This window comes from Bubalus bubalis, chromosome 5 (assembly GCF_019923935.1).
Source record: "Bubalus bubalis isolate 160015118507 breed Murrah chromosome 5, NDDB_SH_1, whole genome shotgun sequence".
Lineage (NCBI taxonomy): Eukaryota > Metazoa > Chordata > Mammalia > Artiodactyla > Bovidae > Bubalus > Bubalus bubalis.
In genome coordinates, this window is record NC_059161.1 from 51,877,011 (window position 1) to 51,899,546 (window position 22,536).

The 22,536-nt window shown below is 39.3% G+C and overlaps 2 protein-coding genes across 3 annotated transcripts in view; one reads left to right on the forward strand and one right to left on the reverse strand.

Annotated features, from left to right (window-relative positions):
• The window catches only part of LIN9 (lin-9 DREAM MuvB core complex component), an 83,784-nt gene extending 68,032 nt beyond the window's left edge, over positions 1 to 15,752 (forward strand). For both annotated transcript variants that reach the window (XM_006046076.4, XM_025286035.3), the window contains 4 exons: positions 5,573 to 5,698; positions 13,336 to 13,515; positions 13,682 to 13,779; positions 14,270 to 15,752. In XM_006046076.4, the coding sequence (XP_006046138.1) occupies positions 5,573 to 5,698; positions 13,336 to 13,515; positions 13,682 to 13,779; positions 14,270 to 14,375 (510 nt within the window). In that variant the 3' untranslated portion in view covers positions 14,376 to 15,752. The remainder of the gene's footprint in view (positions 1 to 5,572; positions 5,699 to 13,335; positions 13,516 to 13,681; positions 13,780 to 14,269) is intronic.
• Positions 15,753 to 18,579: 2,827 nt separating this feature from the next.
• Positions 18,580 to 22,216, reverse strand: MIXL1 (Mix paired-like homeobox). The gene is made up of 2 exons (XM_025285195.3): positions 21,619 to 22,216; positions 18,580 to 20,417 (listed from the first exon to the last, which is right to left on the reverse strand). Exons 1-2 carry the CDS (start codon positions 22,024 to 22,026, stop codon positions 20,115 to 20,117), a joined length of 711 nt encoding a protein of 236 aa, XP_025140980.3. The 5' UTR covers positions 22,027 to 22,216; the 3' UTR covers positions 18,580 to 20,114.
• Positions 22,217 to 22,536: the final 320 nt, after the last annotated feature.

The window sequence follows — 22,536 nt, forward strand, 5'->3', positions numbered from 1 at the left end:
AGAGGGAACATCACTATAAAACCTACAGACATGAAAAAGATCTTGAGAGGATACTGTAGGATTGAATTTTGTGTGCTTCAGATTCATAAGTTGATGCCCTAAGCCACAGTGTAACTGTATTTAGAGATAGGGCCTTTAAGGAGATAATTTAGGTTAAATGAAGCAATAAGGTTGGGACCCAAATCAGTAAGACTGGTGTCCTTACAAGAAGAGGAAGAGACCCTAAGAGATCTCTCCATGTATGCACAGAAGGAAGGCCATCTGAGGACACAATGAGAAGGCAGCTATCTGCAAGCCAGATAAAGTTCTAAAGTTCTGTTTAGAAACCATCCCTGACAGCACCTTGATCTTGAACTTACAACCTTCATAACTACAAAAAAAATTTATTGCTATTTTTTAAGCCACCAGTCATGGTATCCTGTTATAGCATGCCAAGCGGACTAATACAGTTCATAAACAGCTTCCTGTAAATATTTTTGAAAATTGAAATGAAGGAGGCAAATTCTTAGAAAAATACTTGTCAACACTGATATGGGAAAAGAGTCTGAATAGTCCCATCACTGCGTTATAAATGAATCTATAATGTAAACTTGACCACAAAGAACCTATACCACTAGATGAATTCTTCCATACCAGTGAATTCAACTAAATATTTACCATTACCATCACCTTGCAAAAACTTTTTTTAGAGAACAGGAGAAAAACTAGGAACATTTTCCAATTCCTTTTTGTAATTCTTGAATAAGTTGATATTAAAATCTAACAAAGATATTACAAAAGAAATAACTACTAGCCAATATCATTTATGAATATAGGTGAAAGAATCCTAAACAAAGTATTAACAAATGGGAATGTTTCAAAGGTACATCATGCCAACCAGTAGATTTATTCCAGGAATGCAAAGGTAGTTTAACATTCAGAAATAAATGAGTGGAGTCTTAGCCACAGAAGAAGATGATGGTCCACAGACAGATTACAAGAATAGAATATAAAACATGTAAGCGAAAATGACCTACATATCCAGAAGCTCCTCCATTAGGTAGATTTACAAGAAAACTTAATATGAAAAGAGTTATTTCCAATGGGGTGGCGGATTCACAGAACATACTAATGTTAAGCAAAATGTCAGAATTCATATTAGATTTAAAACAGTACTTCAGATTCTTTTCCTGTTTAGGTTGTTGTATAATATTGAGCAGAGTTCACTGTGCTACACAGTGGGTCCTTATTGGTTATCCATTTTAATTATAGCAGTGTATACGTGTCAATCCAAAAGAGATACATGTATATGTATAACTGAACCACTTTCCTCCACACATTAAATTATCACAACCAACTGTATATATTGTTAACCAACTATACTACAATATAAGATAAAAGGTTAAAAAAAAAAAGCTAGGAAATCTAATGATGTCCAAAGAAAATATGAAACTTCTGCAGGCATTTATATAAGCAATAGCAGTTGATTTTAGGGGCTATCCAGCTTCCTGTCTTGGTTATTATGGTGCAAAAATCTCAAACATTTAATAAAGTTATTCCAGCTGGTAAACATAACATGTTCTTTCGTTGGTAATAAAATATTTAAAACATGTATACTCATTATGTTTTCAGACAACAGGAGGACAATGTGCCACTATTTTTTTTCTCATGTCAAGGACTGTCATTTAATCATAAACCTGGAATTCAGTTCTATAGGATAAGATCAAGGTATGAAGTATCAGACTGCTTTAGAATAAAACTGTTCTCAAAGAAGAAAAAGCATAAATCACATACTAGCCTGGCGAAAGAGTTGAAATTTAAATTGTTCAGTGTAGCGGGTATAAGGAATGCTATTGCAAATCCTGTTGCTTTTTGAAGAGTTGCTAACTGCTAGTAGTATAAAACGGAGAAGGCGATGGCACCCCACTCCAGTACTCTTGCCTGGAAAATCCCATGGACGGAGGAGCCTGGTGGACTGCAGTCCATGGGGTCGCTGAGTCGGGCACGACTGAGCGACTTCACTTTCACTTTTCACTTTCATGCATTGGAGAAGGAAATGGCAGCCCACTCCAGTGTTCTTGCCTGGAGAGTCCCAGGGACGGGGGAGCCTGATGGGCTGCCGTCTATGGGGTCGCACAGAGTCGGACACAACTGAAGCGACTTGGTAGCAGCAGCAGCAGCAGCAGCAGCAGTAGTATAAAAAGTATATTCAAGGTTATTTGATCCTTGTACTCATTAAAAACAAATGGTGGAGAGAGATGGATTTCTATTCACAGTAGGTCCTGTGTATAACATGTATCATGCATGGTAATTGTTTGGTCTTTGTTTAATAAACCATACCCTTCAATTTAAGTGGAATCATCAAAAAGGAAATAGTATGGTATGTGATGGCTCAAATGGTAAGGAATCTGCCTGCAATGCAGGAGACCCAGGTTTGATCCCTGGGTCCGGAAGATCCCCTGGAGAAGGGAATGGCAACCCACTCCAGTTTTCTTGCCTGGAGAATGCCATGGACAGAGGATCCTGATGGGCTATAGTCCCTGGGGTCGCAAAGAGTCCGACATGACTGAGCTACTAACACTTACTTACATGATTTGAGATTAGTTTTAAAAAGTAAATAAAACGTGAAAATTATCTTCAGAGACTGCCATTTCTATTATATTGATATAAGTACAGTGCCTTGCTGCTGCTGCTGCCGAGTCGCTTCAGTCGTGTCCGACTCTGTGCGACCCCATAGACGGCGGCCCATCAGGCTCCTCCGTCCCTGGGATTTTCCAGGCAAGAGTACTGGAGTGGGCTGCCATTTCCTTCTCCAATGCATGAAAGTGAAAAGTGAAAGTGAAGTCGCTCAGTCGTGTCCGACTCTCAGCGACCCCATGGACTGCAGCCTACCAGGCTCCTCCGTCCATGGGATTTTCCAGGCAAGAGTACTGGAGTGAGGTGCCATTGCCTTCTCCAACAGTGCCTTATAGAGGTAGTAAAAATCAAATTATATCCATTAATCATAACATACCTATTATTTATTCTGTTTCGTATATCACTTGTGAGTTGAAATTTTGTAGAATATTTCAGGGACAAATACAAATTATTCAATTAGTTTAATTCCTTCTTTACAGAAGGAAGAATCCTAAGTATTATAAGGAGATTTTATTTTTAATATATCCAGAACTGTTATTTTTTAATATCTTCAGAGGTATAACAGTTCTTTGATTTTTATGGATTACAGATTTTCTTGGTATGCATTTTTTCCTAATTTTCTGTGATACATCAGGTTAGTGACATTGAACTAATTTAATGTTTATGTTAAACCCAAATGATTTTCACAATGAGTGATTTTATGGAGAAAAGGAAAGAGATACCCATTTGAATGCAGAGTTCCAAAGAATACCAAGGAGAGATAAGAAAGCCTTCCTCGGTGATCAGTGCAAAGAAATAGAGGAAGACAATAGCATGGAAAAGACTCGAGATCTCTTCCAAGAAAATTAGAGATACCAAGGGAACATTTCATGCAAAGATGGGCTCAATAAAGGACAGAAATGGTATGGAGCTAACAGAAGCACAAGATACTAAGAACAGGTGGCAAGAATACACAGAAGAACTATACAAAAAAGATCTTCATGACCCAGATAAGCACGATGTTGTGATCACTCACCTAGAGCCAGACATCCTGGAATGTGAAGTCAAGTGGGCCTTAGGAAGCATTACTACAGACAAAACTAGTGGAGGTGATGGAATTCCAATTGAGCTATTTCAAATCCTAAAAGATGATGCTGTAAAAGTGCTGCACTTGATAAGCCAGCAAATTTGCAAAATTCAGCAGTGGCCACAGGACTGGAAAAGATCAGTTTTCATTCCAATCTCAAAGAAGGGCAATGCCAAATAATTTCAAACTATTCCACAATTGCACTCATCTCACATGCTAGGAAAGTAATACTCAAAATTCTCCAAGCCAGGCTTTAATAGTAGGTGAACCGTCAACTTCCAGATGTTCAAGTTAAATATAGAAAAGGCAGAGGAACCAGAGATCAAATTGCCAACATCCACTAAATCATAGAAAAAGCAAGAGAATTCCAGAAAAACATCTTGCTTCATTGACTACGCCAAAGCCTTTAACTGTGTAGATCACAACAAACTGTGGAAAATTCTTAAAGAGATGGAAATACCAGACCACCTTACCTACCTTCTGAGAAATCTGTATGCAGGTCAAGAAGCAACAGTTAAACCAGACATGGAATCTTTAAATGACATCCCTTCCCTTGTCTCCCTGTGACATTGTTTCCCTTCCTCCTCTTTCACTGCATCAGATCTCATGGTGGAGGAATTCTGATGCAGTCTACCTTCAGATCCTGCATGCTCACCACTTATTGGCTGTGGTACATGGACCTCAGATTCCTCCATATGTAATGTGGGGATAATTATAGTATCCTTCTTGGGATGGTTGTAAGGATTCTGTGAGATTCTCTTAAACACTTAAAACAGTACCTGGTACATTATTAATAGTGTGTGCTATTGAGCAAAACATTTAACTTTCCTGGGCCTCAGTTTTCTCATCTGTAAAATGACAAGGCTGAACAAGATGATTGCCAGGTTTCTGTTAGCTCAAACAATTAAAACACTGTGATTGGTTACTAGTTTAAGTAGTTTATCCCTACCAGTCTAGGCACACTTTTCTTTCTTAATTGTACTTGTTTCCCCAGTGCACGATGATCTGCTTTCTTAGAAATCCTGTGAAAAACAGAAGTGTGGTTCAATTTGGCTTGACTAAAGAAGTCTCATTGCAGCATTTGTAGCTGAAGTGGAACAGATAGTGTAATTTATTGGAGGTGTTATGAAGAGAGGAAAAGAAATGGAATCAAAGTCCGTTTACACTTACTGGTAGGAAGCAGATACGAAATAATGGCAATGGTAATAACAGTTAATACTTAATGAATATTTTCTATGTGGAAGGCAATATGCTACCATATATTATTTCATTTAACCTTTGCCATAATCTCATTAGATAGACGTTCTTTTATCCCCAGTTTGCAGATGAGAAAACAGGCACAGAGAAATTAAGGAACTTGCTTAAAGTCACACAGCTAGTATGTAATAGTGTTGGGTTTTGAACATGTAATCTGATTCTAGCACGCATGACTGTTATCCATTATGCTATACTGAATTGAGTCCAAATGGAGAATCAATTAAATAACTAGAACACTTCAAATGAATATATATAATTTTTTACCAACTTTTTATTTTTGAAAATGATAAAGTTACTAAAAAGTTAAAAGATTTTTAAGAAACATAAAAAACATACATAGATTCAACAGTTTTGAACATTTAATCTGTCTTGCACACACACACTCTCTCTATATATATACAATCTCCATTTTTTAAAAAGTAAATGACAGACATCATGACACTCGTAAGAACAAAGACAATCACCTAAATAACAATAATACCATTACCACATATAAGCAGTATAACATTGAGCGTAGTCTGTTTTACTAACCTGTTTGTCTATTTTGAATAAGTCCTGTATCCTAGTAGATCGTTGAAATTGCATTGTTAAAAAAAAAAAACTTATCAAAATCTGACTTTTTTTCCTTCTCAGAAATCATATTCCATGCCCATTGGCATTGAATTTCAACGGAGATATGCAACGATCGTTTTAGAGCTTGAACAACTGAACAAGGACCTAAACAAAGTCTTGCACAAAGTTCAGCAGTACTGCTATGAGGTAGGTGGTGTGTACCAAGTTCCCTTGAGGGGGCTGTGACCCCTCTCTTACTTGAAACTGATACTGTTACCATCCCATCTTAGAAAACCCAAACTAAGCCAAGATCTTTGAGCAGAACCATATTTTATATACTTTTTTTTCCCTTACAGCATCAACATTGAAGAGTGCTTTATACACAGTGACCTGTCAATTCTGTTGGTTTTTTGTTTGAATTACAAATGATTATACCTCTCTAAAAATTTAGAAACATCCAGAAAAATAATTACTCTTAATTCTACTACCACAAAAACTTTATTTTTGTTTATTTCCTAATTTTTTTTTTTTTTTAATGTACATGCTTTTTCTCACAAAGTTATGACCATGCTGTGTATACAGTTTTGATTGCTCCTTTTTAAACTTTACATTTGGGGATCCCCTGGTGGTCCAATGGTTAGGACTCGGTGTTTTCACTGCTGAGGGCCTGTGTTCAATGTCTGCTTGGGGAACTAAAATCCCACAGGCTGTGAGGCACAGTCAAAAAAATAAATAAATAGAAATTTTAAAAATAAACTTTACATTAGAACTATGGATTTTGAACTGCAGTCACATACATTATAGGATTATTTGTGAATTATCATTATTGTTATGCACATATAATTGTATGTATGAAGGTGGTTCACCAGTTTCACCAAAAATTTGAGTTTCTTACAAGGAAGAATGAAATGATTGTGATGAGTTTAGTATGCTCCAGCATTTGCATTCTTAGAGGTTGTATATTTCCAGTAAAGCCACTTTTTTTTTTTGAAGTAGAGTTTTTTGAATTAGCATTCAAAAAGTATCCTTTTGAATTAGAGTTTTCATCTTTTGCATGAGTGGGATTACTTGATCATAATGGTAACTCTGTTTTTAGTTTTTAAGGAACATCCATACTGTTCTCCATACTGACTGTACCAATTTACATTCCTACTCACTGTAGGAGGGTTCCTTTTCTCCATACCTTCTCCAGCATTTATTATTTGTAGACCAGTTGATTTACAGTGCTTCAAGTATACACAAAGTAATTCAGAGACATGTATTCTTTTTCACATTCTTTTCCATTATAGATTATTACTGAATATAGTTGCCTATGCTATACAGTAGGACCTTGTTTATCTGTTTTATATATGGTAGTGTATATCTGTTAATCCAAAATTCCTCATTTATCCTCCCCCCATCCCTTTTCCACCGATAATCCTTTCTATGTCCTCTTTTCTGAGAGTCCATTTTGGTTTTGTAAAAAATTTTATTTGTATCACTCTTTGATCCTTTTTTTGGTACCATGTTTTTATATTCTACAAGTAAGTGTTATCATAATGATATTTGCCTTTCTTTGTCTAACTTATTTCACTTAGTATGATAATCTCTAGGTCCATCCATTTTGCTGTAAATGGCATTTTTCATTCTTTTTTTAAAGCTGAGTAATATTCTATTGTATATATGTACCGCATATTCCTGTGGTTTGTTTTTTTTTTTCCTTATACCACATCTTCTTTATCCATTCTTCTACTGATGGACATTTAGGTTGCTTCTATGTCTTGGCTATTGTAAATAGTGTTGCTATGAACTTTGGGGTGCATGTATCTTTTTGAATTAGAGTTTTCATCTTTTCCATGAGTGCGATTACTAGATCATAATAGTAACTGATTTTAGTTTTTAAGGAACCTCCATACTGTTCTCTGTACTGGCTGTACCAGTTTACACTCCTACCATCAGTGTAGGAGGGTTCCTTTTCTCCGTACCCTCTCCAGCATTTATTATTTGCAGACTTTTTGATGATGGCCATTCTCACTGATGTGAGGTGATAACTTTTTGTAGTTTTGATTGCATTTCTCTCATAACTAGAGGTGTGGAGCATCTTTTCATATACTTGTTGGCCATGTGAATGTCTTCTTTGGAGAAATGTCTCTTTCGGTCTTTTGCCCATTTTTTGATTGGGTTGTTTGGGTTTTTTTGATATTGAGCTGTATAAACTCTTTGTTTATTTCAGAAATTAATCCCTTGAGGTCACATCATTTGCAAACATGTTATCTCATTCTGTAGTTTGTCTTTTTATTTATGGTTTCCTTTGCTGTGCTAAGGCTTTTAAGTTTAATTAGGTCCCATTTGTTTTTTCTTGCTCTTGTTTTCATTACTCTAGAAGATGGATCCAAAAAAATATTGCTGTGATTTATGTCAAAGAGTGTTCTAGTATCTGGTCTTACATTTAGGTCTTTAATCCATTTTGAGTTTATTTTTTATATGGTATTAGAGAATGTTCTTTGCATGAAATGTTCCCTTGGTATCTCTAATTTTCTTGAAGAGATCTCTAGTCTTTTCCATTCTGTTGTTTTCCTCTATTTCTTTTTTGTTTGTTTGTTTAGTTTTCCTCTATTTCTTTGCATTAATCCCTGAGGAAGGCTTTCTTATCTCTCCTTGCTATTCTTTGGAACTCTGCATTTAGATGCTTATATCTTTCCTTTTCTCCTTTGCTTTTCACTTTTCTTTTCACAGCTATTTGTAAGGCCTCCCCAGACAGCCATTTTGCTTTTTTACATTTCTTTTCCATGGGGATGGTCTTGATCCCTGTCTCCTGTACAATGTCACGAACCTCCGTCCATAGTTCATCAGGCACTCTATTTATCAGATCTAGTACCTTAAATCTATTTTTCACTTCCACTGTGTAATCATAAGGAATTTGATTTAGGACATATCTGAATGGTCTAGTGGTTTTCCCTAATTTCTTCAATTTAAGTCTGAATTTGGCAATAAGGTGTGCATGATCTGAGCCACAGTCAGCTCCTGGTCTTGTTTTTGCTGACTGTATAGAGCTTCTCCATCTTTGGCTGCAAAGAATATAATCAGTCTGATTTCAGTGTTGACCATCTGGTGATGTCCATGTGTAGAGTCTTCTCTTGTGTTGTTGGAAGAGGGTGTTTGCTATGACCAGTGCGTTCTCTTGGCAAAACTCTATTAGCCTTTGCCCTGCTTCATTCCGTATTCCAAGGCCAAATTTGCCTGTTACCCCAGGTGTTTCTTGACTTCCTACTTTTGCATTCCAGTCCCCTATAATGAAAAGGACATCTTTTTTGGGTGTTAGTTCTAAAAGGTCTTGTAGGTCTTCACAGAACCGTTCAGCTTCTTCAGCGTTACTGGTTGGGGCATAGACTTGGATTACTGTGATATTGAATGATTTGCCTTGGAAACGAACAGAGATCATTCTGTCATTTTTGAGATTGCATCCAAGTACTGCATTTCAGACTCTTTTGTTGACCATGATGGCTACTCCATTTCTTCTGAGGGATTCCTGCCCACAGAAGTAGATATAATGGTCATCTGAATTAAATTCACCCATTCCAGTCCATTTTAGTTCGCTGATTCCTAGAATGTCGACGTTCACTCTTGCCATCTCCTGTTTGACCACTTCCAATTTGCCTTGATTGATGGACCTAACATTCTAGGTTCCTGTGCAATATTGCTCTTTACAGCATAGGACTTTGCTTCTATCACTCACATCCACAACTGGGTATTGTTTTTGCTTTGGCTCCATCCCTTGATTCTTTCTGGAGTTATTTCTCCACTGATCTCCAGTAGCATATTGGGCACCTACTGACCTGGGGAGTTTGTCTTTCAGTATCCTATCATTTTGCCTTTTCATACTGTTCATGGGGTTCTCAAGGCAAGAATACCGACGTGGTTTGCCATTCCCTTCTCCAGTGGACCACATTCTGTCAGACCTCTCCACCATGACCCACCCATCTTAGGTGGCCCCATACGGCATGGCTTAGTTTCATTGAGTTAGACAAGGCTGTGGTCCGTGTGATTAGATTGACTAGAAATGGTATGGACCTAACAGAAGCACAAGATACTAAGAAGAGGTGGCAAGAATACACAGAAGAACTATACAAAAAAAATCTTCATGACCAAGATAATCATGATGGTGTGATCAGTCATCTAGAGCCAGACATCCTGGAATGTGAAGTCAAGTGGGCCTTAGAAAGCATCACTACGAACAAAGCCAGTGGAGGTGATGGAATTCCAGTTGAGCTATTTCAAATCCTGAAAGATGATGCTGTGAAAGTGCTGCACTCAATATGCCAGCAAATTTGGAAAACTCAGCAGTGGCCACAGGACTGGAAAAGGTCAGTTTTCATTCCAATCCCAAAGAAAGGCAATGGCAAAAAATGCTCAAACTACTGCACAATTGCACTCATCTCACATGCTAGTAAAGTAATGCTTAAAATTCTCCAAGCCAGGCTTCAGCAATACGTGAACCATGAACTTCCACATGTTCAAGCTGGTTTTAGAAAAGGCAGAGGAACCAGAGATCAAATTGCCAACATCCGCTGGATCATGGAAAAAGCAAGAGAGTTCCAGAAAAACATCTATTTCTGCTTTATTGACTATGCCAAAGCCTTTGACTGTGTGGATCACAATAAACTGTGGAAAATTCTGAAAGAGATAGGAATACCAGACCACCTGACCTGCCTCTTGAGAAACCTATATGCAGGTCAGGAAGCAAGTGTTAGAACTGGACGTGGAACAACAGACTGGTTTGAAATAGGAAAAGGAGTACGTCAAGGCTGTATATTGTCACCCTGCTTATTTAACTTCTATGCAGAGTACATCATGAGAAACGCTGGATTGGAAGAAGCACAAGCTGGACTCAAGATTGCCGAGAGAAATATCAATAACCTCAGATATGCAGATGACACCACCCTTATGGCAGAAAGTGAAGAGGAACTAAAAAGCCTCTTGATGAAAGTGAAAGTAGAGAGTGAAAAAGTTGGCTTAAAGCCCAACATTCAGAAAACGAAGATCATGGCATACGGTCCCATCACTTCATGGGAAATAGAAGGGGAAACAGTGGAAACAGTGAGAGACTTTATTTTGGGGGGCTCCAAAATCACTGCAGATGGTGATTGCAGCCATGAAATTAAAAGACGCTTACTCCTTGGAAGGAAAGTTATGACCAACCTAGACAGCATATTAGAAAGCAGAGACATTACTTTGCCAACAAAGGTCCATCTAGACATGGTTTTTCCAGTGGCCATGTATGGATGTGAGAGTTGGACTGTGAAGAAAGCTGAGTGCCGAAGAATTGATGCTTTTGAGGTGTGGTGTTGGAGAAGACTCTTGAGAGTCCCTTGGACTGCAAGGAGATCCAACCAGTCCATTCCGAAGGAGATCAGCCCTGGGATTTCTTTGGAAGGAATGATGCTAAAGCTGAAACTCTAATACTTTGGCCACCTTATGCGAAGAGTTGATGCATTGGAAAAGACTCTGATGCTGGGAGGTATTAGGGGCAGGAGGAGAAGGGGACAACAGAGGATGAGATGGCTGGATGGCATCACCAACTTGATGGCCGTGAGTTTGAGTGAACTCCAGGAGTTGGTGATAGACAGGGAGGCCTGGCGTGCTGCGATTCATGGGGTCACAAAGAGTCGGACACGACTGAGCGACTGAACTGAGAGAATGTTCTATTTCATTATTTTACATATAGCTGTCCAGTTTTCCCAGCACCATTTACTGAAGAGATACTACCTTTTTTCCATTGTATATTTGTGCCTCTTTGTTGTAGATTGACCATAAGTGCATGGGTCTAGGACTTCCCTGGTGGTTCAGATGGTAAAGAATCCACCTGCAATACAAGAGGTTCTATTCCTAGATTGGGAAGACCCCCTGGAAGAGGGCATGGCAACCCACTCCAGTATTCTTGCCTAGAGAATCCCCATGGTAAAGGAGCCTGGTGGTCTACAGTCCATGGGCTCACAGTGTCAGACACGACCTAGCAACTAAGCACAGCATGGGTTATTTACAGCCATATCTGTTTGTGATGTGAGATAAACAGCTTTTTATGATACTAACCTCATCATTGAGTCCCAAAGGTCTGCCATTTTTGCTGATATCAGTCCACTTGAACTGAGGGAAATGAACTGCGATTACCTTTAACTAAATTCTGAGTATGTTTTGCTCGTTCCTTCAGCCATCCATTATTATTTTTATTTTCCTGATAATTGTCATTTACCTACATAGCAATATGTGTTGTCTTAGCAAATAGAGTTCTCCCCCTGGACTAGCAACCATCCACAAGAGGTGCAAACCACACTGTCCAAGATGACATAAAACATGCAGAAGTGGATGTCCTTTTGTATCTCATTGTGTACACAAGGCCATATGTGGCACTCATTTCCTAATGGAGTAAATTTAATTTTCACAAAGCTCTTATGGAAGTACAATATTGATTTTAAAATGAGAACAAGCAATTCCACTTCTGTGTATATATCAAAGATATATGAACATGTATTTACCAAAAGATAAACACTAGAACATATATAGCATCACTGTTCATTATAGCCAAAAATTAGAAATTACCCAAATACCCATCAATACTAAAATGAATCGGTAAATTATCATATAATATGGAATTCTTAGCAATAAGAATGAATATGTGAACGTGTTTGTTCATATGAGAACATGCAAATATTGAACAAATAAAGTCAGACACAAAAGAATATATAATGCATAATTCATATTATGTAAAGCTCAAAAGCCAGCAAAAACTAATATATATAATAAATAATATATAGGTCTGTATTGTTTATATATATAAAAGTCAGGATGGTGGCTATCCTTGGAATATTATATATTTATGTATACTTCAGTTTAAAAAAATGTTAAATGTTAGAAGACAAGATTATTCATTGCAGTGTTTCTGACAGTCACAAAATATTAGAAGTAACCTAGATGCCCATACATGGGGAATTGGCTGAATAACTTATGGCACATCCCACAGTGGAGCGGTGTGCTGCTATAAAAACAAGGAAGCTCTCTGTGCTGATGGAGGCACATAGCTTCCTTAACCAGGTGATCAAAGATAACATAAGCAGTAGTGGGGCAGATAAACATCATATGCCTCCTAGTCACAGTGAACTGAGAACAACAACATCACTTTCGTGGTGTTCCCGCCAAAGACCTATTACCTTAGTCTAATCAAGAGGAAACAGACAAACCCACATTGAGGGATATTATGCAAAATAATTGGCTGATATTCTTCAAAGCTATCAAGGTTATGAAAAACTGAGGAACTGTTCCAGAGTAAAGGAGTCTAGAGAAACAGGACAACCAGATGTATTCAGGGGGAAAAATAGCTAGGTATTGGGACAGTTGATGAAATCTGTATATAGACTGTTAGAAAATGGTATTATGTCTTTGCTAAACTTCCTGATTGTGATCAGATCATTGCTCTGTGGTTATTAAGTATTTAGGAGTAAAGAGGCACAGTGTTTGCTATTTATTCTCAAATAATTAAGAGAAAAAAAATTATATACAGAGAAAGGTCGAATGTTAACTCAAACACAGTAAACCATAAGCAGTTAGTGAATCTGGGTAAAAGGTTATCAAGAAATTTTTGTTCTCTTCTTTTTTTAGAAGTACCTCAAAATTAAAAGGTACCCAAAATATAAAACAAATCAAAAAATAAATACTGTTAGAGGAGAAAAATTTTCTAAGGTAAAAGTGAGGTTGTTTTTGTTATACAAATGCTACTTTTTAAAAAATCCTAATCTGCAAACAGGGCACAAACACAGAAATTATCATGGCCTTATGAGTGTGTATCTTGTGTTTTAATCATCTGTATTCAGCTTGCTCCAGACCAAGGGCTCCAGCCTGCAGATCAGCCGACAGACATGAGACGAAGGTGTGAGGAAGAAGCACAGGAAATAGTTCGGCATGCAAATTCCTCAACAGGACAGCCCTGTGTTGAAAATGAAAATCTGACAGACTTAATCTCCAGGCTTACAGCTATTTTATTACAAATTAAGGTAAATTTCAGAGGACCTTTTGGGGAAAATATTAAGAATACTTTCTTCATTTTGACACCTAAACAAACTGTGCTAATTTGGTGCTAAAAAATTAAACTGTATATTAGAGCAGAGTTTTTGTCTGTATTCGAAGTACAATTAAATTTTGAAATTTTTTTTTCTTTAGTGTCTAGCAGAAGGAGGCGACCTGAATTCCTTTGAATTTAAATCACTTACAGATTCACTAAATGATATCAAGAGTACAATAGATGCTTCTAATATCAGGTAATTCGTTAGATGTACACTCTATTTTTATATGAAATTCATAGTGATTTCCAGTATAAGCTTTAAGAATTGTACATATTTATGAAGTAGTCATGATTTTTATCCTTTAAGTAAATTGTAAATGAGCTTTCATGTTATATGCAGTCTATTGACAGAATTTTCAGATGGATTTTTTTATATAAAGGAGTCAAAGACATGTAATATTTAGGTTTGGGTTTGGCATAGAGGTTTAACTTTGAAGTAAGTCTTCCCCAAAGAGAGATTTGTCCATCCTCTCTTTCCAGTACTTCCATGGCTTCTTTGCTTCTTTCAAGCATACCTTTCAGTTACTACTGAAATAGAATTATGGCTAATGTAAGGGGAAGATATGTTACTTATGTGGGGTTGTTATCTTAGATATTTCCTAACTGAAATTCAGCCTTTTCTTTTTAGAAAAACTGTTTTTAATTTTGTGAGATAAAGTAGTTAACCATATTTCTTCTTTCTTTAGTTGCTTTCAGAATAATGTAGAAATTCATGTTGCACATATTCAGAGCGGCCTGAGCCAGATGGGAAACTTACATGCCTTTGCAGCAAATAACACCAACAGAGACTGAATAGAAGATTTAATTATCCCAACTGCATAGGACATTGTTTTTGTGAAGTTCTCTTCCTTTATATAGGCTTCCAACACCAAATAACCTATCTGCTGGAAAACAAGGAAAATTTAAATCTCCAAATAAGGCATTTTAATATACTCTACTGCTTCTTGAACCAGCATTGCTGACCAGCATTATATTTATTTTTCTTTTATTACTCAGCTGCAGTAGCACTGCTTATGTTATATATGTTTATTAGCACGTATTTTTAAACTGAAAATGTCTGAACATAACATAATTTCATGGAAGAATATGTTGACCATTTTTTAATGTGCATGAATTCAACTCAACCCAGGCAGACAACTACTGCAGTGGAGAACATGAAGAAACATGGTCTTTTGTGCATTATGCATGGCAGTGTGGAAATTCCATCTAGAAAATCACAACTCCAGTTCATTTAGTTGATCACCACTTCAGTCTTCAAAAGATAACATCATGAGATATGGGAAGTCCTCATTTTTAGGAAGCCACTGGAATATAGGTGGGAAATACGGACTTTACAAGTATATATGATATATACTTGCAATGTGACATGGTTCTATAGATCATTTTATAATAATAAATATTTTAATTTATCATAATTTATAAAAGAAACCTTTGTTGTTTGTCTGTTGAAAGAAAATGAAGGAGCAGGAAAGAAACATTACTGCAAGATGCTAAATTTCAGCAAATGGATTTGGCATGTCTTTTCCCATCAATTCAGGGCAAAAAGTGCTATTGTTATGGGATTTATTTTCAAAAGACTGATAACACACTATTTTCATATTTTTTTGTTTATTTGCACAATTTTTGAACCAGATTACTGGTTAAAATCCAACAGTTACACAATTTTTAAAGTAAAAAAAATTTTATAAGGAAAACAAATATAATAGCCAGTGCTAGAAAATGGAGAAAAAAGGTTTGTATTTGGTTGTGGGCTTTTTTGGTTTTCGGTTTTTTAAGGAAAACCCTGCCTAAGATGTTAATCTTGTAAAAAGTGTGTATTTGGAATTTTCTCTGTTTTAATATAGAATATTATAAAGTCAAAATATAATAAATTGTTTTCAGATTTGGAGTTTAAAATATAGCTGTAGAAGTGGCTTTGATTCTTTTAGATGTCTCATAAAATGAGACTTTTTGTATGTTAATGTATAATAAAACTGAAACAAGATTATTTTCCATTTGAAATTTTTGTATAGTTTAAAAATGCTTCCATATTCTTTGTTGGTATTGTGCCACTGCAGAACTTTAGTGCAGAGTTTATATTTAGCTAAACTGTTACGTTTAATTAAGAAATGCATAAATCTTTTATTCTTAATATTTGTAATTCTAAATAAATTGATTTATGAAAATTAATGATCTTCATTTTCATTTAATTAATACAAGTTGATAAATATTTCTTCTATTTAAAATGTTTTTTAAAATTATCTTTTCCACTAAACTATATTTTTAGGAGGAACAGTACAAATTTATTACTAAGTCATTTTGAATTAAAATACCATTAGGATTTTTTTTCCCCATGGCTAAGTAGTCACTACGGATAACACTGTGAGCACATAAGTTACTTGGCTTACTCGAGACCTAGAGAAAGGTTGATTTTTAATATATTCTGCCTAGACTTAGGTAAGCATTTTTTATATTTTTTCTTCTACATTTCTTAAGGCTGACTTGTCACACTTAAATTATACCTAGTTTTGCACTTACGTAATTAAGCATCATCTATATCTTTCAGTGCCATCATGTGTTGATGACAAGAACTGTGCCTAAGAATATATATGAATTTTATTTTTGTTTAAGGAAGAAGAAATCTATATAATTCAAAGTAGTCATTTGGGATCAGCTGTGCATTAATTTAAATGATGCTGCCACTGCTTAACACCTTTATGGAGCCCTAAAGAAAACTATCAAAGCCAGATTGAGCGAGCAAGCAAGTACATCATGCTTTATGTAGATTTGGTTCTGAATTTCTATTAGTTCCAAAAATCAGATTCACTTGCTACCATTGAGAATCTACAAACAAACTTGCCTGTTAAATTTTTTTCCTTGAATTCAAGCCCTTTCTCCATCTTCACTATCACCAGTACTGTCCGCCCAGTGCCCTCATCCCTATCCTGGAACACAGCAGAGAGTTCTTGTCTCCCAGCATCCACTCAGCTCTCTGCAGAAGCAGCCAAAGCGATGCTCTTAAAATGAAGAACTGGTCAGGTTATCCCTAACTGAAGTCTTCTGTCTCTCAGGACAAATTCAGAACTCTTCTACAAGACCTACACAGCCATGCCTGATCTGGCCTCCCGTACAGTTTCTCCACCCTGCTCCTTAAGTCTCCAGGGTCTTTGCACACTCAGTGCCCTCTGTGTTCCCTCTCCCTTTACTTTGGTAACTCCTGATGATCCTGCAGATTTTACCTTCAGCATCCCTATCTGAAGGTATCTTCAGAAAGGAAGATAATCTTTGACAACTACATGTCCTCTCCAGGCCCTCACAGGCCTCCTCCATCCAGCACTTGGTCACATTTGCAATTTTGTATTTCTTCTGTCTCCATCCTGGCTTCTTGGGTCCATTAGGTGGGGGACCGCTGCTGGTTTTGCTCACCATTTTATTTCCAGGCCCTGCTAAAGTGCCTTTCATAGGCACCAAGTATTTGTGGAATAAATGAACAAGAGTTTCAAAGGAGTTCTAAGCAACATTTGTGTCCCTGGAATAAAAGTAGGGTCCTTCATGAGGATTGCTTTGAAAGATGAGACATACTCACTTGGATGTACAAAAATACTGATTAAGGAGTTGCCTTTAAACCTATCACATTATCATTAGTCCTAACTAAAAGGTCAGGCTAATATAACAGCCATTATATGGTGGTGAATAAATGGTGGACTGAGTTCTAGATTTGAGTCCTGGCCATTATTTATTAGCTATGTGATTGTCAACCACTACTTAAATTCCATAATTTTTAAAATAATAACAGACCCTACATGACATGGCAGTTGTAAGGATTAAATCTATAATGCCTGTAATACATTCAACAGTTAGGGTCTCTTAAGAGTTTCAGAACAGTACAGACCACTCTTAGAGGATCCTATGTTAAAAAATTGACAGTACTTAAACATGTGTAGATTTTTTTTTAACTGTTCACTGGGGAAAAGAGAACATAATGTAAATACAATAATAAAATTAATATGTTCATTATAATATTTCCTTTAAATGTGATCCTTAATGGACTGTTAAGTTTAAATGATATGCCTCTCAGTTGTGAATGTATTTATATTATCTCATTTGGCCTTGTCGTAAGTCTAAATGCGAAGGAAGCTGTGATTGTGAGACCTCCTGGCCAACCCCATAGTAGGCCCCAAGCATAATGTATAATACAAAGCAAGCACTGAAAATAAGACCTAATGTTTATCATCCCATTTTTTATTTCAGACAGTTTTCAGAAGTCATCTGCTACTAAAGCCTGAACTATATCCTGGTTGCTTATAATAATGGATGTGCTACTCGGAAAAGTACAGGCCACTCAACCCTTCTATGAAAATCAGGGTAGTGGGCATGTATAATCTCTGAGGTTTTCAGTGTAGTTCACAGTCTTCTAGTAATCAAGACCTGAGTCCTGTGGAATTCCCTGGTAGTCCAGTCCTGGGGAATTTCCTGGTGGGCCCTCGCTTTCACTGCCAAGGGCCCAGGTTTGATCCCTGGTTTGGGAAATAATATCCATGCCAAGACATATGTGCTGAGTCACTTCAGTTGTGTCTGACTCTTTGCAACCCTATGGACTCGAAGCCCCCCCAGGCTTCTCTGTCCATGGGGATTTTCCAGGCAAGAATACTGGAGTGGGTTGCCATGCCCTCCTCCAAGGAATCTTCCCGACCCAGGAATCTAACCCACGTCTCTTGTCTCCTGCACTGCCACCTGGGAAGCCCCATGCCAAGGCATATTCAAATAAAAAAAAATTACATTAAAAAAACAGAAACACCTGAGTCCTGGCCCCAGCCCTGGTTTCTCATGCTGCTAAGTCGCTTCAGTCATGTCTGACTCTGTACGACCCTATAGACGGCGGCAGCCCGCTAGGCTGCCCCGTCCCTGGGATTCTCCAGGCAAGAACACTGGAGTGGGTTGCCATTTCCCTCTCCAATGAGCTGCCTCCAAAGTACAATTTACAAAAAAACCTCACCTGTGATTACCTCATATACAAAGAGTTTCCTTTTGCTTTTAGAAGTTTAAAAACCCTCAAAATAACAAGACAATAATTTATTTCAGAATAACTTGAAAATAATAATTTTCATACATCCTTATCATATAAATTGGGAACAAGAAATCTCCTGGAACCAAAAGATTCGTGTTACTAAACTTTGAACAAGCTGGACAGACTTTTAACCAAGTTAAACTTAATACAGTGGCCTCCAGATATGACAGTGACTGGCTTTAGAAACTACATTTGCAGAAACTTCTTGCAGAAATGTTTTTCATGGCCACAAAATATGTGCTGAGTAGTTATGGAGTGAAGTGCTGTACTAAGAGCTGTCTAAAGAACAGAACTCATTTAAATAGAATTAACAATGAAACATTTGTGGGAAACATTTAATAATAATAAACTAAAGTTGCACAGAAGTACAGTTAACAAGTGCTAAGGGTAATGATGCTGCAGTGACTGAAGTAACAGGTACAAAATCGGGATTAGAGAAAGTTACAGCCTTCAGCAAGAGGGAGGTCTAGAGTGTTTTGAAAGAGAGAGGTTATGCATTTGCTTCCAAAACTGAAAGAAATGGCTTTGAGACAGACATATATTGTGGATGGGTGAAATTAAAGATGTGCATAACTGTCCTATAGGCTACCAATGTCCGTTACCTAGAAGAGTAACCAAAGGCTAGGCTAAGGTTAAGTCACTTCAGTTGTGTTCGACTCTGTGCGACCCCATAGATGGCAGCCCATCAGGCTCCCCCGTCCCTGGGATTCTCCAGGCAAGAACACTGGAGTGGGTTGCCATTTCCTTCTCCAATGCATGAAAATGAAAAGTGAAAGTGAAGTCGCTCAGTCATGTCCGACTCTTCGCGACCCCATGGACTGCAGCCTACCAGGCGCCTCCATCCATGGGATTTTCCAGGCAAGAGTAACCAAAAGGTCTTTATAATTTGGCAGCAACTGAAAGCTACTACAGGTTTTAGAGAGTAGTTTTTTAAAAGTTGAGAAAATAGAGGCAGGGGTCTCTTGAATAATCTGGATGCAGAACCACTGGAACTATGAAGGTGTGTAAAGATGTGAGGCCCGATTTTAAAAGCAGTAAATCTTGACGATAGGAGGAGGGTTGAAGGAGCTGGGTTAACATAAGTTTAAGGGTATTAGCCTTTGGAGGAGCCATATGAAGACAGCAGCTGTCAAGCAAAGGGGAAATTGAGTCAAACTGAGGAGTTCTTGTGAAAATAATGAGTTCTGAGAAACTAATTTGAAAAAATTACAACAGGGCTGGTAAGAAGGAACAGATAAGGGGACCAAAATGAATGTGCATATTTGGAGATGTGTTGATAAAAATAAATGCCAGAACTCCTAGGTGGTGTGTACTATGAAGAAGGAACAGGCCATGGGCAACAGGTGAGAGATGACTCAAGGGCCATTATCAAGGTTAACACGGATGAGTCCTTAACATGGAAGCCAGAAAGGACGGTATTCCGATGTGCGTCCCCCTGACTGTCAGTCATGGTTCCTCTGAGCTCACCCTGAATCCTCCCAGACTCAAGAGTTACCAAAGGCAGAAAAGATGTGTTCCTCCCATGTGTCCAGCTTTGAACCAGTGTCTTCAGAGAGAGGAGAACAGGTTTCAAAATTCTGACCCTGGGAGCTAGAGTCAGAGATGCCTCCAACCTTGTTGGGATCGGGCAGGCAGTTCACATCTACCTCCAGAGGCGGCTGGGCCTTTGGATATTTTGCTTCAGTTTCACAAGCAGAGTGGTGGAGGAACAGCTCCGGCCTGGCTGAGGGTTGAAAGGGTTTCCCGCTCTGACGACGTGACTTGGCACGCCTGTTCTGGAACCACACCTGCAAGAGGGAAGAAAGAAACTGCTTCTGGTTGGAGTCCTCGTGCTACTTTTACCTTCATAGTTCACTGTAAGTTCCAGTTAACATGCCCTGGCTCTCTGCTCTGGAACCTTATGGTTTTCACAAAACACTTCACAAAATCAGAGCACCCAGCTTTCTCGACCTCATCATTCCCAGGTGCAAAACTGCAGTAATACCTAGTTCTTTATATAGGGACATCTGTATTACTTTATATAGGGACATCTGTATTACTTTATATAGGGACATCTGTATTACTTTATATAGGGACATCTGCAATGAAAAAATGCCACAGCAACAACAGCACTTAGAATTTTAGGGGGAAAAATGCTACTATGCTTTAAAAGAATCTGGAGAGTCAATTTTCAAAAGTGTACTCCCTTGTCAAATTATTTAAGGAGGCATTTTTCTCAGTGGACTTCATTCACTTAGGTGAATAAAATTTTTGCTCACTATTTCCCCACAAATACCAAAGGACCTGTCCTGCTCAGGAAGCTTCTGTGCCTGCTGTTGAAACTGACAGATGCATTCCACCAAAGACGCAGAAAAACAAGTCCACTCTCTCCCAGTGTGAAAATCAGGGCTCCTACTTAGAATTGCTCTTAGGTACAGACCACGGTGCTACAGACCAGGCAAAAAAGGCAGGCTTCTTATGACCACAAAGCTCCAGGATTCTGATCTAAATTACTTTAGGCAATAAACACACCTTGCACTAAACTTTTCAAACGGTGACAAGAGACTCCATATGCTTCAGGCTTTACCCCCAAGACATATCCTTTACAACCCACATTCCAAATCCAACACCTGCCAAGGAAGTGGCCTAAGGACCCAGGGGGGCAACTTGGTGAGCCAGCAGGGGGAAACACCAACTGCACCTCATCTGCCCCTTCTTCCTGGATAAGGAAAAAAGTGTGAAAATACTCCCTATTACCTTCCTGCTGAGGATTTACTTTTTGACCGTTTTAAGGGACCAGCTAGCCTCCCGGGAGGAGCCCTTATACTCAGCAATGAGAGGCAGAAGTCATTGAGCGTGAGTCTGAATTATTTCATTCAAGCCTCACGATCACCGTAGCCAATAGACACTGATTGTACAGCCTAGAACACTGAGGCTCAAGGGAAATAACTTGCCCAACGTCAAGTAGGTGGCACCGGCGAACTCGCCAGCCCGCCTCGAGCCGCTCACCTGGATCCTGGACTCGGGGAGCAAGGTGAGCGCGGCCAGGCGCTCACGCAGGTGGATGTCGGGGTACATGGTCCGACGGAAGACGAGCTCCAGCAGCTGCAGCTGCTCGGGTCTGAACGACGTGCGCTTGCGGCGCTGCGATGCCGACGAGACGGCCGCTCCTTTAGGGGGCGCAGGCGGGCCCAGGCCGGCGTGAGGCGGCGCGGCGGGCCCGGGACCCCTCCCGAGAAAGCCGGCGAAGGCTACCGGGGCGCCGAGCTCCGGAGCGGAGCCCGAGGGGCGCGCGAGGAGCAGGCCAGCGTTGGGGTTCGGGAGCGGCAGGAACGCCCCGCCGGGGTGGGCGGGCAGGTAGGCGGGGGGCGCGGCGATCTCCTCGAACTGGAGCTGGCTGGACTCCGCTGCGGCCATCGCTGCCCGACCCCAGTGCACCTCCGGGAGGGGCACGGCCTTTAGTTATACTGGCCCCGGGGCCGAGGGCGGGGGCCCGGGGTGGCGGTGCGATCAAAGCGGTGGATGCGGGGAGGCCCGTGTCTCTTCGGGGTGCGAGCCCGCCCCCCACCCCGCCAGACGCCGGTGGGGAATAATCGCTTCCGCTGCCCGTGGGATGGAAGGAGGGAGGCGTGAACTTGGGCCTGGGCCCCCGCCGCCCCCTCCCCCGTCCATCTGCCGGGCCAGCCCCACCACCGCCGCCACCACAATCAACATCCCCCAGAGCAGGTCCGCCCGGGAAGGCAGTGCCTAGGGGCCCGAGTGCGTGGGCGGAGTGGGGCAGAACCTCCCTCCTCGAGGGCCAGGTCCCGCACGCAGGGCAGCGAGGGGCCAGCCGCCTATCTCTCCCATGGCCAGGCAGAGAGCCTTGCCCGCTGCCCTGTCTGTAGTCATCAAAGGTATTTATTTACACCCCCTGCTATGTGCTAG

Bases quoted from the DNA above. Each gene is read 5' to 3' on its own strand.
- MIXL1 (XM_025285195.3), bottom strand. From the start codon at position 22,026: ATGGCCGCAGCGGAGTCCAGCCAGCTCCAGTTCGAGGAGATCGCCGCG. The intron at 20,418-21,618 runs GTGAGCGGCTCG...TCCCTCTTGCAG, and splicing joins TCCCCGAGTCCAGGATCCAG to GTGTGGTTCCAGAACAGGCG.